Raw genomic sequence first — 14,789 nt, 5'->3', positions numbered from 1 at the left:
ATCTTATTCTAGTGTATTTTACTGTCGAAATAACACTCGTAAGGTCTTTTAATTCGAGGAGTGAAATTTCGCCTCTGTATTTGCCAAATGAATTCGTCAAAAACGAAACAAAAAATTTCTTTTTCGTTTCCACATTTGAAAGATATGTTACTACTTATAAAACACAGTGCTTAAGAAAACACACTATTAGCTGACAATACACTTTTCAGTTCGCAGCTGAAGAACATTCAGGATCAGTTTCTATCAATAAATGAAGAATCTGTGTTTCTGACAAATAAGCACGACACTTTCTGTCTGTAATAGAGAATCTTCTGTATCTGTTGTTCGAGCAAACCTTGGTATGGGTGGGGAATCCATTATTGAGCTACGAGGAATAAAGAGAGGGCTCGTGGAATGCAGTCAACGAAAGGCCTAGAATTAGACCAAATATAATTAGGCAAAGACCAGATCCCTCCTTTTACTCAGCCTGTAAAACACACAAGATCAAAAGGCGTTGCCTGTATTAGCCTGTATCCAAGGAAAAGCTATGAGCTTTCGACATTACATCACGTCGGGAACAGGTGGAGTTGAAGCGGAAAATTATCAGAAGCAGAAGACACAAAGTCCTCATGGCCTGCTTTCCTCAGATATAGTTTCCACGTCTCCATAATGAGGCTGCAAAACGACATTTCGATCGACATACACGTGTCGAAGAAGTTTCTTCTATTATGCAACTACATAAATCATATTACGTGGCAACCTGAGGGTGAAAGTCTGGGAAATTATCTGTGTCTGTCCGTATGCCAACAGTCTGTACTAGATGAGAATCTTATGTCCTCAGCACACCAATAAAACGTATTGAAAAGTTGTTTTTTATCTATGTTGTCAAGAAATGTGAAATATACGAGTAAAACAGTCTTATGCAGCTTCCCCCTCCCCACGATCAAACAGCGTGGCGTGGTGGTGGGGAAACGTGCTAGTTACGCTGAGTTCAATGGCACGGTCCACGAGCCGAATTCTTGGCCACTGCTGGTCTAGGCCATCAAGACACACTGTAATGTTGTTGCATTAATTTGTTATGAGAGCGGTGCTGATAGACAATAAAAGCGGTTTAAAAGCTGTGAGCTGTCTGGGGAAGTTAACCTTGCATTACTGCGCAACTGTTTCACCAGGTATCCAGTCTAGCTTACCAAATTCCCAACCAGACTAACATTAATTATAATCTTTTAACAGACATACGACAACCGATGATATATATATATAAGAGAATTTAAATAAAAAGAAATAAATCAGTTTATATTTGGAATTTATTTTAACATTGATCATTGAAATTTCAGCATATTAAACTTGATTCATAACTAAACTGGTGCCTTATTTAGGACTGTGAAAATGTGAGTTCGTAATCTTACGGAACACATAAAATATGGAGCCAAGATTGGGAGACTGCATACAACACTGCATTCATAAAAATAACACACAAAGAACGTTGAAACATATGCAAGAGGAAATTAACCACAACCAACCGATTCAATTTTCACCCAAAGAAGTTACATTCGTAGCGCAATCCTGTCCGTCATGAAATTACCACACACTGGTATACTAAATTCATACTAACTCTCTGTGAAATCTTCCCGAAAAGAATATCTGAGGGCTACTTTGATGCTTACACCACATGCTTCATGTGGTCAACTTGGTTTACACAAAGAGTGTAACTCCACAATAATTTTGATAATTAAAATAAATTACATCGAAACGCAATTTACTAAAGAAAAACCTCGAACTGGTTACTATTGTCTTATTATTAACCTGATGGGTCAAACAATTGTATAAGCATGTGGTACTGGTCTCACAAAGTACACCCCACGTGGGTGGAACGTAAAGAAAACTTGCTATATTGAAAAATATTGTCAAGACGAGACGTTATAATCTCACGCCCATTCGCATTTAAGATTTATGATCTTAGTTAGAGTTACTGATCAACACGTGGTTCCCCTTTACTCACAAAGTAGTGACAAAGCAACTACTGGAAGATATTCTGAACTTCACACTCGAAATACACTGCATTGCAATTTAAGATAACATTAGATATTTTAGAGCTAAACCTGAAATAAAGGTGATTAAATTTTCAGTTAGGGTGAACTTAAGAAATCCATTGTCCTACGGACTTAGCATAGACGCGCTTAGCCGGAGATCTTACCACTTCAGACGCTCGCCACGGACAGACTGACCTGGGCTCCTACCGAGCGTGCTTCACAAATACGAACGGAAGTGAACAGAGAGGCAGCTCCCTATACGAACATGACAAGGGACGGACAGGACCATACTAAGAATAGAAACCTCTCTGCTTCTAGAAAGCGTAGCTACCTGTTCCGACGTTGGTCCTACTGTTCTCTAGCACACAGGCTTGTCTGCTACCATCAAGCATGCAACTAGAAATACATTTGCTCATTCATCCTCTCACACAGAAGGGAAGGGGGATGACAGTATCTTATCATATACAGTATATAAAAGAAAGCGGATGATGTAGGTTCCGTATGAGACTGTGGGACATGAATTTAAAGTGTAGTAGTGTGACATATCGTTCTTGTTTATGTGTAAAAGTAACACGTTTCACTGCTCAGTCTCCTCCCAGATAGTCAGAAACACCACAGTAAATTTAGAAGAGGAATTTATGCCGTAAATGACAGCAGATTTAAGAAATTAACATGAAAGGAATCCAAAAGACCTTTCAACACTTCTTGGTTACTGTCACCACAATTTTATGTGACGCGAAAAGCTTTCACAGCCTTGGAAGCTTGGCATATAAACAATACTAACTGAAAGAAGATCGATTTGTCACTATTGCTCTTACCTTTCAAGTTGATTAACATCTTTTGCAGCAGAATATCTTCCTTGTCGACATTCGCCATGTCAAGGTGGTCGGTAAAGTGATCAAAATCCTTGATGGTGATGGTGCGAACGATCTCCGGATCCCTCACCATGACGAGGGGGTTTCCGAAGAAGTAGACTCCCGCATATCGATGTTTCTGGAACTTGTTGTACAGTACGATCACGTGATCAGTCAGGGACCACCTGCCGATCAGCGTGTCCAGCATGTTTCCGACGAAGGGAAGCGGCGGTGCGTAGGGCAGGCCGCGACGCGCGAAGTGCGTGTGGTAGCGGCACCAGCGGAAGGCGGCGAGCACCAGCAGGCCCGCCACCGCCGAAGCGCACACAGTCCACCAGTCCGGGACCATGCTCTGGAAGAGTGTGCGGGAAACTGTGGTGAGTGTCGTCTGTCGGTTCCGACTAACACGAATAATAGCAATGGTTCGAAGAAATAACTCGAGCGCTCTGGTAGAAACGCCTCATTTCTCGGTGATGTTTCCTCCTTGTAACATGTCTGGAAGTTGGAAAAGACATCACGACCGAGGATGCTATGGACAAAGCAACGAGATACACTCACAAGGGGTAGGCCACTTTTAATGGTCTTATATTCACTTATCACTCATGAACTAATGAAATTTTAAATATTTCTGCTATATTTGTAATGTAATACTCAAACGCCTGTGTAGGCTCTTGAATGTCTAAGCATCCTTCATCAGGACAGAGTTTACCGAGCAAGTTTTGAAAATATATCTACATCACTTCACTTTCCATAGTCGCCGTAATCTGAAAGACAATTGTGCTGGAACGTCGCAGCTTCGTTCTGATCCGCGCCGCTGATGTCTCTGGGCTCCGTCGTTCCCTGGAACCTTCTTTGTTCACACAGCTTCACTGTCGACAGACGTGGCCACTTGGTAGGTGCAGTACTACACTCCGATGATTATTGAATGAAGGCTCCAGATTGGGGGAAAATTAGAGATAAAATTAAAACAATTCCGACAGGGGACTTCCTCCACGGTACTGATTCAATGGCGACGATTGTCTATACTGTCTATGCTTCTGCACATGAATACTTACACATTCCAGTGAAATTCGATCCGATTGAAAAATACCTCACCTTTTCAGGAACTTTAATTTATTTAATCTTCTTGTAGCTTTTACCAACATTTAATTACATTTACGACGTTTATACCCCTTAGGCTTTAATAAACTTCAGTTGTTGTTGTAGTTGTTGTCGACTTCAGTCCAGAGAGTGGTTTGATGCAGCTCACTGTGGTGCCACCGCCAGACGCCACACTTGCTAGGTGGTAGCCTTTAAATCGGCCGCGGTCCATCCAGTATACGTCGGACCCGCGTGTCGCCACTGTCAGTGATTGCAGACCGTGCGCCGCCACACGGCAGGTCTAGAGAGACTTCCTAGCACTCGCCCCAGTTGTACAGCCGACTTTGCTAGAGATGGTTCACTGGCAAATTACGCTCTCATTTGCCGAGACGATAGTTAGCATAGCCTTCAGCTACGTCATTTGCTACGACCTAGCAAGGCGCCATTATCATTTGCTATTTATCTTGTGATGCATCTACCGTCAGACCAATGTTCACCAATTATGGATTAAAGTTAAGTATTCCATCAACTACGTACTTTATTTGCCAGTCTCAATCCCTTTAACTGTTCCAGACCTCACGCCAGCCTGCGTGAGCTTAAACGCGTGCCTTTCGGCTTCCTCATAGTGGCTTGGCTGTCTTGCCTAGTCACAACACTCACCATGCTACTCTATCCTGTGTAAGCCTCTTCATCTCAGAGTAACTACTGCAACATACATGCTTCTGAATCTGCTTTGTCTATTCATCTCTTGGTCTCCCGCAACGATTTTTACCCTCCGCGCTTCCCTTCAATACTACATTGGAGATCACTTGGTGCCTCACAACGTTTTCTACCAAACGATCCCTTCTTCAAGTCAAGTTGCGCCACAAATTCCTCTTCTCCCACATTCTATTCAGCACGTGATCTACCCATATAATCTTCAGCATTCTTCTCTAGCACAACATTTCGAAAGTTTCTAACCTCTTTTTGTCCAAAATATTTATCGTCAATGTTTCACTTCCATACATGGCTACACTCCATACAAATACTTTCGAAAAAGATTTCCTGACACTTAAATCTACACTCGATGTTAACAAATTTCTCTTCTTCAGAAACGCTTTCCTTGCCATGGCCAGTCTACAGTACTGACGACCCTGACAATCTGTACTGCACGAACGATTCAAATCTGTTTTCCAACACGAATCGACGAATTGAATGTGACGGTCCCAAAGTTGATTTAGACCATATTGGATTCTAAAAGTCCTCCAGACGGAGGAGGAGGTGGAAGGAGAGGAGGGGGGGGGGGGGAGGGCAGACTGAGTACTTAATTTGGTTTTGTCGATTCGATTTTAAGTGGTAATCCTCGCTCTAAAATATATTGCAACTCATTGTGAATTGGCCATATCTGTATTGGGCACGTATGTGTTGGCCTGTACAGTCAACAAACCTTAAAGGTGATTTGGGGCTTGTAGGTAAGCCGAATGCTATCAAACTTCTAAGTGAAGCGTTGTATTCTCTGTCACTCTAAGAAGATATTCTGCCACTAAAATTGACCTCAAAATACAGAGCAGTGGTCGTGTACTTGCGAACAAAAATTCGACTGAAATTAAAAACCACTGCAGTCGAGAAAATCTTGTCAGTACTGTATTTAATAGTCTATCTCTTACGTTATTCCTATACCACACCCCAACAATCAATAAGTGAAATCAAATCAAACAGAGGTATTATCAGAAACCAGTTACAAGTTAAAACTGATTTTGAAACAGAAGCTATTGCAACTGAAACCCGTTTCCATTTTCATGACAGGTAAAACTGTTAAGACATGAAAGAAACACAATTCATTTGCAAGTATCACATGTTCCATGCTATAAGACCTCCTGATTCAAGGTACAAGATGGTGCACGATCGAAAAAGTACGGCTTATGTCATATAAACAGTTTTAAAAATATATAGCATTTTAACAGGTTTGTTTGCGTGGCCGTCATACGCTGCAAGCACAGAAATATTCGTTTTTTAAATAAAAACCGCCTTTTTCTCGCTGCATTGTATTTTATATTATTTCAGACGCGTTTCCTCTTTTACTTTAAAGCATTTTCTGTTAAATCTAGAACGATACAGTTTCGTTTCGATATGCGATATTTGTAGATTATAAAACAAGACGTTAACCGTCTTATAATCTACAAATGCCGCATATCAAACGAACCTTTATCACCCTGGACTCCCCTGAAGATGCCTTAAAGTAGGAGACGAAAAGCTTCTGGAACAAATAAAATACACTGCAGCAAGATAAAGGCGGTTTTTATTTAAAAAAACGAACACGGTAACATTCTGTGGCTCAAGATTTATCAGTACATTTCAAATAGCTTTAATAGAGTACGCACCAGTTACACGTGTAGAAGGCGAAATATTTAGAAGTGCTGCACAAAACATAACCTAATGTCAACAACAACAAAAACTGTAGAAAATGGCGGAAACTGCGTATGGGGATCTCTGGCGCTTTTTGCTTTATGTGATCCTGAAGTCAGTCACTAGCCTGAAGCACCGAGCAAAATATTCTACGTACACTATCTTCTAGGAACAACACTCTTCCTCATTTTATATCTAGCAAAAAGATGAAATTCAAAATATTCTGTCATTACAGCTTTGCATCGGAAGTGGGAGAAAGTTTCTCAGTTCTGCGACTACAATGCGAAATCACAGATTAGTGCTACCTTATCTTCTATAAGAATATTTCTGTGTAAAAAAAGAAGACATCAGTGTTATTCTTCCTTCAAATAACATGGATTAATATTCGCACAACCTATTTCACTATGTCTTACCTTTATTTCAAAAAAATGGCTCGGAGCACTATGGGACTTAACTTCTAAGGTCATCAGTCCCCTAGAACTACTTAAACCTAACTAACCTGAGGACATCACACACATCCATGCCCGAGGCAGGATTCGAACCTGCGACCGTAGCGGCCACGCGGTTCCAGACTGCAGTTACCTTTATTTCCTGCCAAGTTCTTTCCTCTACACGTTCCCCAACAATTGCAGGAAACCTTACAAATTAATCGCACAGTATAACTCTAGCAACAATGAGACCACGCACTTGTAACAGCACACTCACTATCCCAGGCGCGGGGCGTGCCTGAAACTGCCGAAGCTTCCCAGGACGAAGCGAGCCTCTGTTGATTGATACACAGAGCACGAGGTGGCGGGAGGCTCGGATGAGGCAGAGGAGGGGATAGTGGGAGGGGGGGGGGGGCACATTACGTCATGGGCGTCCCGGATATGTGCGCAGAGCAGACCTTCGATAAGATAAAACCGACTGAGGCGATGAGCGTGAGTTGTCACGTGCTAGACCTTGGGGCATTCAGAGCCTCACTCAGTGATTCATCCGTCCACTACCGAAGGATTTTCACTGATATTCCGGATGTAAATAGATCACCCAATGCAGCCATCTTTTAATGATTCCTAACGGTTGTATTGCTAATCATAGTCTCTTTATGCTTAACTGTTGTCGAATTGAGAAAGAGAACGGACAAGTACGAGTGGAAGTCACATTTTGAGGGTTCCGCATAAACTTAATTGCGTATATCTATATAAATATATAATCTTGTACGAATATATATAATCTTGTACGAAAGATCATCACTTGACCGATCTGATTGATTTTTTTTTTGTTGTTGTTAGGAAAAGGCTTGTATCAAGGAAAATGTTTGGAAAAGCTTGCAAAATAGTCTGTAATTTGGACGGTACTTTTGTATGGAAAGCTCAATGAAAGAAATGTAACGGTCAGTTTGACAGTTCTGCTGCCACATTTTTTCATAAAAAAAAATATTGTAATGTTCAGTTTATATGATCGTCGAGTCAATGAGACTGACGAAGAGCGAAGACAGCGTATTGATTCTGCTAACTCAAATTCAAGAAACGATTCGCTTGGGCGACTCCGTTGTCGACCATCTGACCGACTCATAGATGACGCACAGTCTCAACCACTGGAATTAGGGACATGTTATACAACAAACACTTTTGAAACGGCTGCGCGAAAGAACATGCTAAGATGTGCTGTGTAAATGGGTGGTTATGTTTCTCTTCTCGCAATTATTTCCAACAGAAATCAGGAAAGTTGTATTTATGGCTAACTTAATAATCCAACCTCTTCGTAGAATAAAATCATGCGAAATTTTGTCATTAAATAGATCCAGCAGCTGGGTAGGTCTCTCCCATACCCTGTGCACTAATGGTTCCAACCGATTTACCCATTCATTTTAACTTCTGTTTTCAATCAAGATTCTGCTTGCAAAAACAATAAAGAAAGATCCATTGCGTCTAACTTTTGAAGCTGCTGTCCCATTTGTTTCTGATTTTGTCCAATTCGTTGCATGAGTTGCAATAACAATGTATTAGTGTCTGCAACATGTTCCTCTGTGCTTTTCGGCAGTGCATTTGCACCGGCAACATTCGCATTTTGAAAAGCAGAGAGTAGGTCTTGACTTAACTGAGAAAAAGGTGAGGAAGCAAAACCTGAATCTACAATATTTGTAAGATTTTGTCCCGTCATTTCGGGCTCCTGGGGCGAGCTGTTGCCGACCGATCGATCGGCAGTACTGTCCTGTTCACTAATTGCTTCACTGTCTACACCATTGTTTGCCGTCTGGTCCACTTCCCTATGCACAATTACCAAATTACTATGATGAATGCACGGTAGGTGTGCAGTTCGATTGTCGCTTAGGCACAAAAGTTTGTATCCTTATTTTAGATTCAAACACCTAGCTGGTAAGAAAAACCGATATGTAACATTTCATTTTACTTAGTTAACAATCCTATTACGTGTTGGGTTCGTATCTCCGTCACAGAACTTCACATCATGCACTTCATCTTTAAATGCATGCACTCTTTGTTACTTCAGAATGGAGGTATATGAGACATCTTTCGTGGTTACTTAACAGGGACGAAAGGGTCTTGATAGTAGTCCCGGTTTATTACAAAAATTGTCGTCTTTTATTTTCAAGTTTAGATTTGGCTACTGGTACTGGTAAAAATTTCGGTAATTCATGGCTCTTCATGGCTAGTCATCAATATGATATGATTAGATTAGGTTAGATTAGATCAATGCTTGTTTCATAGATCATGAAAACGATGTTTCGTAATGATGTGGAACGTGTCATTTTAATGAAAGATTTCTTTACAAACTATGATTCAATTTCTTTACAACAATTTTTTTACTCTCTCTCTCTCATTCTTTTTGATTTTTATCTCTCTCTCTCTCTCTCTCTCTCTCTCTCTCTCACACACACACACACACACACACACACACACACACACACACATTCTTTTTTATTTTTATTTGTTTGTTGTGCTCGACTATCGGCGAGGCACGAAAACGCCTGTGAATGAGTTTCTTAGTTTTGAGTACACTTACGAAAGAAATATAAAAACAACTATGAGAGTTACTGATTTATGATGCTTAGTTTGCAGTCAGTTCTGGGTATTATTAGTAACTACGCTCCAGTTCCTAAACCTAGTTACAGAAATGCGAATCAGACGCATTACGTATTCCAGGCCGTAGCAGCCGCGACTTGGAGACACCAGCTATGGTCACTTCCCAGACCGCTGTAAGATCACATCGGTTCGTCTTCTTCCTGCTGGTACTGTAACTGAGATTTGGCAACTAGGCAAGGTATGTTTGGCAACCTTGTGATCGACGAGTTACTTCCTGGTGTGCACGGAATTAAGCCTCAAAGTTCTCTTGATTTTTCCTGTCATTTCCATTGAATAATCTGAGTTTTATCGCTTGAGGTGTAACAAAAGATCGTAAATTTACGGTTTTCAGCCCAGGAAAGTCGTTGCACGTGGAAATTACAACTAATCTCGTCCTTTAAATAGCGGTTTACAAGTTCTAGTCACTATTGATCTCGTAAGAGGAAGCTAATGCACGTACTTCTTCGCCAGCTGTGTGGTAACGTGCTGACCTGTAAAAAAGCGTCTGTTATGGTTCGCAGTTCCAGTCTCACTGACTGTACCGATTTTATCCCTTCTGTGAAAGAGCTACAAGCAGTCAGATCGAACATCGATAAGGAAATCGCAAGAAAATGCTTTCGGCTCATAGTGCAATGGTGAAAAACTTACAATGCTGCACAACAGGTAACTCCTCTTCCCGCCGCTGACAAGCAAATTTTGGGTTTCTAGGAATACAAAACTTTATTTATGAAATGCCATATTTGCACTGCACGACATTTTCAACAAAGAGATAGCGCAATAGAGTAGCTCAAGTGGAAAGAAACACTACCTATTTCAATTTCTGCATCCTACACTGTTGGCGGTTCTGCGTAGGTGGCAGTTACGTGATTTTAATTCGGTGATTACAAAATGAAGTCGAATGTATGCACTGGGTAGCTGAGGCAGCTAGTTCATGGTGATTCGGTCAACCGCCGGCCGGAGTGGCCGCGCGGTTCTAGGCGCTACAGTCTGGAGCCGAGCGACCGCTACGGTCGCAGGTTCGAATCCTGCCTCGGGCATGGATGTGTGTGAGTCCTTAGGTTAGTTAGGTTTAATTAGTTCCAAGTTCTAGGCGACTGATAACCTCCGAAGTTAAGTCGCTTAGTGCTCAGAGCCATTTGAACCATTTGATTCGGTCAACCAAGTAAATGAATTTACTGAACATACTGCAAATTACTACAGGGAGCCTGTGTGTCAGAATTCTCAACCAGTGTGGCGAAACGGTGTTACGATAGAAAAATGGGCCACAGAGAAGAGGGTTTGGTGGTCTGTTGGACTGATGATATGTTTGTATATCTATGGTCTGGGCTCGATTGCAACTTCTGTCAATGAGTTTAGATAGGGAGAGACAGATTCCATTTTCTTCTGGCTACACCAAGTGAAGAAGATACAATGACATTGTGGTCTGAAATTAACATCAAAAATGATTTTCCTTCTCTGCAAAGTAGACGTTAGGTTGAACCACAATAAAGTCTGGAGTGACGACATGTAGAAACTCTATCACCAGTAACTCTTCTAATACTAGTTATTTATTTCTAGTGATGAAACAAACGCTATGTAGGCTCACAGGACACTTTTTCCATCTTTTATCTGAGGATCTGTATGTCGATAAAACCGGTTCTGAACTGGAAATGCAACTCAGACCGTCCTTAACGCGGAATTTGATCCCTTCGTGACAATACTGCTCGGCTACAATTTGTTGTTTGTTCAAAACTGCAGATTCCTCAACATCTCCACATATTGCGCGTGAATGGGTTCGAATCCTGGCCCGGCACTAAAGATTTCATTATGTATTATCAAGCTCTAACATGAGAACACCTATCTGCTGATGGATATCAATTTTGATTTGTAATGTGTTTTCATTCGTTGTCAACACTAACGATATGTGACGTTTTTGACTCCCAGTGAGACACAGAACTATTTGCGAGATCACTGCAAGTTCAAGATGTTATTACGAGCTGGAGAAAAATTCGGTAGCTGACGTCTCTTTGTGTGTAGTCAACAACGGTATGTGTGGAGCTCTGTTCCCAGTCAGCACTGAACTCTTCGTCATATTATTTCTAGTTCAAACATGCTCACATGTCGCTGCTGGTACAACAAACCCATATTTAACGTTCGTTTTCTCTAGAATATAACAGCGATAGGCGCCGGGTTGGAGTCCTGGGAAGGAAAAAAAAAATTAATGTTTCGTCTCATCATTTCAGTTAAAACATCTAGCTACTGCCGAGACAATCAGATATGTCACAGTTGATTGTGCGTCGATATCTATCCGATTAGGTTCTGGGTTCGAATCCCGGTCCAACACAAAGCTGTACCTCACGGCAAGTCAAGTAAGTTACTTGTGAAGAAGCAATATTTAAGACCTCTCGTAGTTCGTTAACAGGGACAATAAATGCTGGGTAGGAATTCGCGTCCGTTAAAAATGTTTGCGTTATGCGATTTAAAGTTGATATTTGCTACCTTATACTGTCTAAAATCGAGGTATATCACTCACTGTATGCCTAATGAGGAATGACTGTTAGGTTCCGTCAGTCACGAAATCTTAGTTTGCATGACATGGGTTTGAATCCATATGCAGAACGAGACGGTTCGTCGTGTCATTTGAAGTTCATACATATTCTCCACTAGCTGCTCATGAATAACTTACATTTTTAATCTCATTTTGTGTTAAATAATAAGTACGGTACGTTACTTTGAAGAGGAAATCATGAATACGACGAACTTACCACGTGCAATACCTATCTGACGTAATAATGAGAGTGGTAACATTTCAGGTATGTCATTTATTGTATGTAATAAATGTGAGCTTACAAGCCCTGAGGACGGTCTTATCTGTGGAAAGGTGTTCCCTGATATTTGTAGTACCTTGGTATTACTTTACATCTTGAGTTATTGCGATACAGAGCAGTGTTTTCTAGTGGTGACTTGTTGGAACTATTTTCAATAGTCAAACGACTGTACCAAGGAGCGATTAGTGGTCCTGCTAGACAGCTGCGTTATGTGGGTTGCATGCGAATCAGGCGAAATGCCATACAGGTCGTTCGGATACTTTTGAGCATGACTGTACATGCCCTTTCAGGATTCGTCCTACTATTAGTTGGGGATCTTCTTGTATCTATTTCGGAGACAGCATCAGCGTTAATCTAGTCTAGATATAAGGCGCTTTCCAGCAATTTATACGTCGGACAATTTCTTCCGGTTGCTCCACAGGTCCTTTTGCACCTGCGTGTGCATGGTATACAGACGCCCCGTTTAGTGCGCTCCCCTCTCAGGTGGTCTTCAGATCCACATTTGGAGCAAGCCGGCTTCCTACTGCAGTATTTGTGTATGTGGTCCATGTCCCCACAGTTGTGGCAACGAGGTACCACGAGGTATACCTTCACATTTATCGCGTGAAACCCTATGTATACTCTACTCAGAGCTGTTAATTTCCTCCACAAAGCCCCTGAGACTTGAGCAACATTATGAACTATGTCCTGGTCCCTTGGTCTTGTTCTGAATCTTAACCTAAAGTCTATCATAAAAGTCTCCATTTCCATGTCGTGCAGGTTTTGCTGATGCAGGGTTTCGTATAAGTCTTTGTTAATGACGTGGGGACATCATACAAAATTACAAGTGGATTTCTTTTACGGGGTGGCTCACACCTAAGTGACTTACATAGCTTCTGGTTAGTTAATAGTTTATTTTTGTCATCTTCTGAGGCAACATCAATTATAACTACGTTTTTTGTAGCCTTAACTCTGTTAATTTTAATTTTTTCTCTAACTGGGTTTACAGTGGTGGCAAATACCTCCTGAACTTTTTTGATGCCTTGGCCAGGTAATGGTTTTTGGAAGGACCCCGTGTTCAACGCGCCGTTTCCAGTGCACTGGTCCCCTCCAGTTCCCGGTCACCGCCAATTTCACTCTCCCCGTATCGGCAGGTATGCCCCGCACTCTGCAGAGGCGGATGCGCCTCTGGCCTCTCGCCCCCTGGTAGCCCGAGCTTCCACCTTGCCGCCGAGGACCCACTCCTAGTCAGGTGGTGGGCCGGTCACCTAGTCGTTCGGGGATCTGCACCCATCTAACCTGACCCAGGCCGTGTTACCACCTCCTGGGCTCGGCGGAACACGCCTCAGAAGACCAACAAGCGCGGCGAGGCATACTAGCCGACTCGGGACAAGGAACCACGACGGCAAACCGGGCACCCACCGGCAGCAGAGACACAGATGTTCGGTTGCGTGTCCCTGCGTTCTGGGGAGCAGCAGCGCCGGGCAGGCACAGCACAGCACGTCGCGGCCAAAGCCGGCCAGCAACGCGCCGCACCCGCCCTACGCCACAAACCCGGGAGGGACAGGTGTTGCGTGCCTGCTGGGCAGCTGCCCCTGCGCCTCGCACCCTTTGCTTTCGCCTTGGGCTGGGGAAGTTTTAACGCCGTCCAGGACGTGAGGAACAACAGCAGCCGCGCCGCAGGGTTCCGGGATCGTCGTTTGACTTAACCTCACACTCTCGCCATAATACTGGACGGGGTGGGCGAAAAATCAGGGACTGTTTACATCTCATATCCAGTAGAAGTATACGACAAAGAGTATTATGAAAGATCGATATACCAGCAGCATTTTTTTTTTTTTTTTGCTTTTTTCCAATTATTGCCTTTCGGACCGTGCCCATTCAGCCATCTCAGTAGTAGAATGTCAACTATGACGATATGAACGTAAATGCAACACAACGCTCAGGCCCCGAGCAGAGAGAATCTTCCACCTTGCCGGGAATCGAATCCAGCCCATTTCGGTTAGCAAGCCACCGCTCTGACTGTGCAGCTACCGTGGCAGACTAAACTTCATCAACATGGTCTGTATATCGACAGTATAATATGGATTGACGACTATACGTACATCATTTCTGCCTGATGTCGATATCGCCAGTGTATGTATTGCAGCTGCCTTTATTCAGACATTGCTTCTGGTGTCTGTGAGAGCGGACCTCTGCGAACCTGGGAATAGCGTGGTAGAGTTTGTACGTACCCTCTTGAACCAGATGACTGCTGCTCTACATAGTTGTAGTTTCAATTCTTCCAGTAATCTTCACTTAATTGTTGCTTTACTTCTTTGTGATAACGCACAGGCTTTGCGGAGCAAGCAGTAGTCCGAGCCCCTTTTAGTCTACTTGAATGGTATACCACACAAACAGCATGGACTCATGTTTACATGGCACGTCTAACAGCGTATATGTTATATTATTCACTTCTACATTGTCCAGTTGAACACATAATTGTTGTGCGTCTTTGCTCACAGTTGACTAGTAAGCAAAATAGTTGTTAATAGTTTCTGAATACCCATAGGGCAAAATTTTAAAGATTTTAGATTTACGAATCTGCCAAAAACTGAAATGTTAATAAAT

General features: G+C 42.4%; 1 protein-coding gene across 1 annotated transcript in view; it reads right to left on the bottom strand.

Moving 5' to 3' along the window:
* Window positions 1-7,081, bottom strand: part of LOC126188107 (cytochrome P450 9e2-like) — a 43,841-nt gene extending 36,760 nt beyond the window's left edge. The window contains exons 1-2 of the mRNA XM_049929573.1: window positions 6,914-7,081; window positions 2,831-3,218 (exon numbers count right to left, since the gene is read on the bottom strand). Of these exons, the coding sequence (XP_049785530.1) occupies window positions 2,831-3,215 (385 nt within the window). The 5' untranslated portion in view covers window positions 3,216-3,218; window positions 6,914-7,081. The remainder of the gene's footprint in view (window positions 1-2,830; window positions 3,219-6,913) is intronic.
* Window positions 7,082-14,789: the final 7,708 nt, after the last annotated feature.

The sequence above is a fragment of the Schistocerca cancellata genome, chromosome 5, assembly GCF_023864275.1.
Source record: "Schistocerca cancellata isolate TAMUIC-IGC-003103 chromosome 5, iqSchCanc2.1, whole genome shotgun sequence".
Classification (NCBI taxonomy): domain Eukaryota; kingdom Metazoa; phylum Arthropoda; class Insecta; order Orthoptera; family Acrididae; genus Schistocerca; species Schistocerca cancellata.
This window is presented reverse-complemented; position numbering and strand designations above follow the sequence as displayed.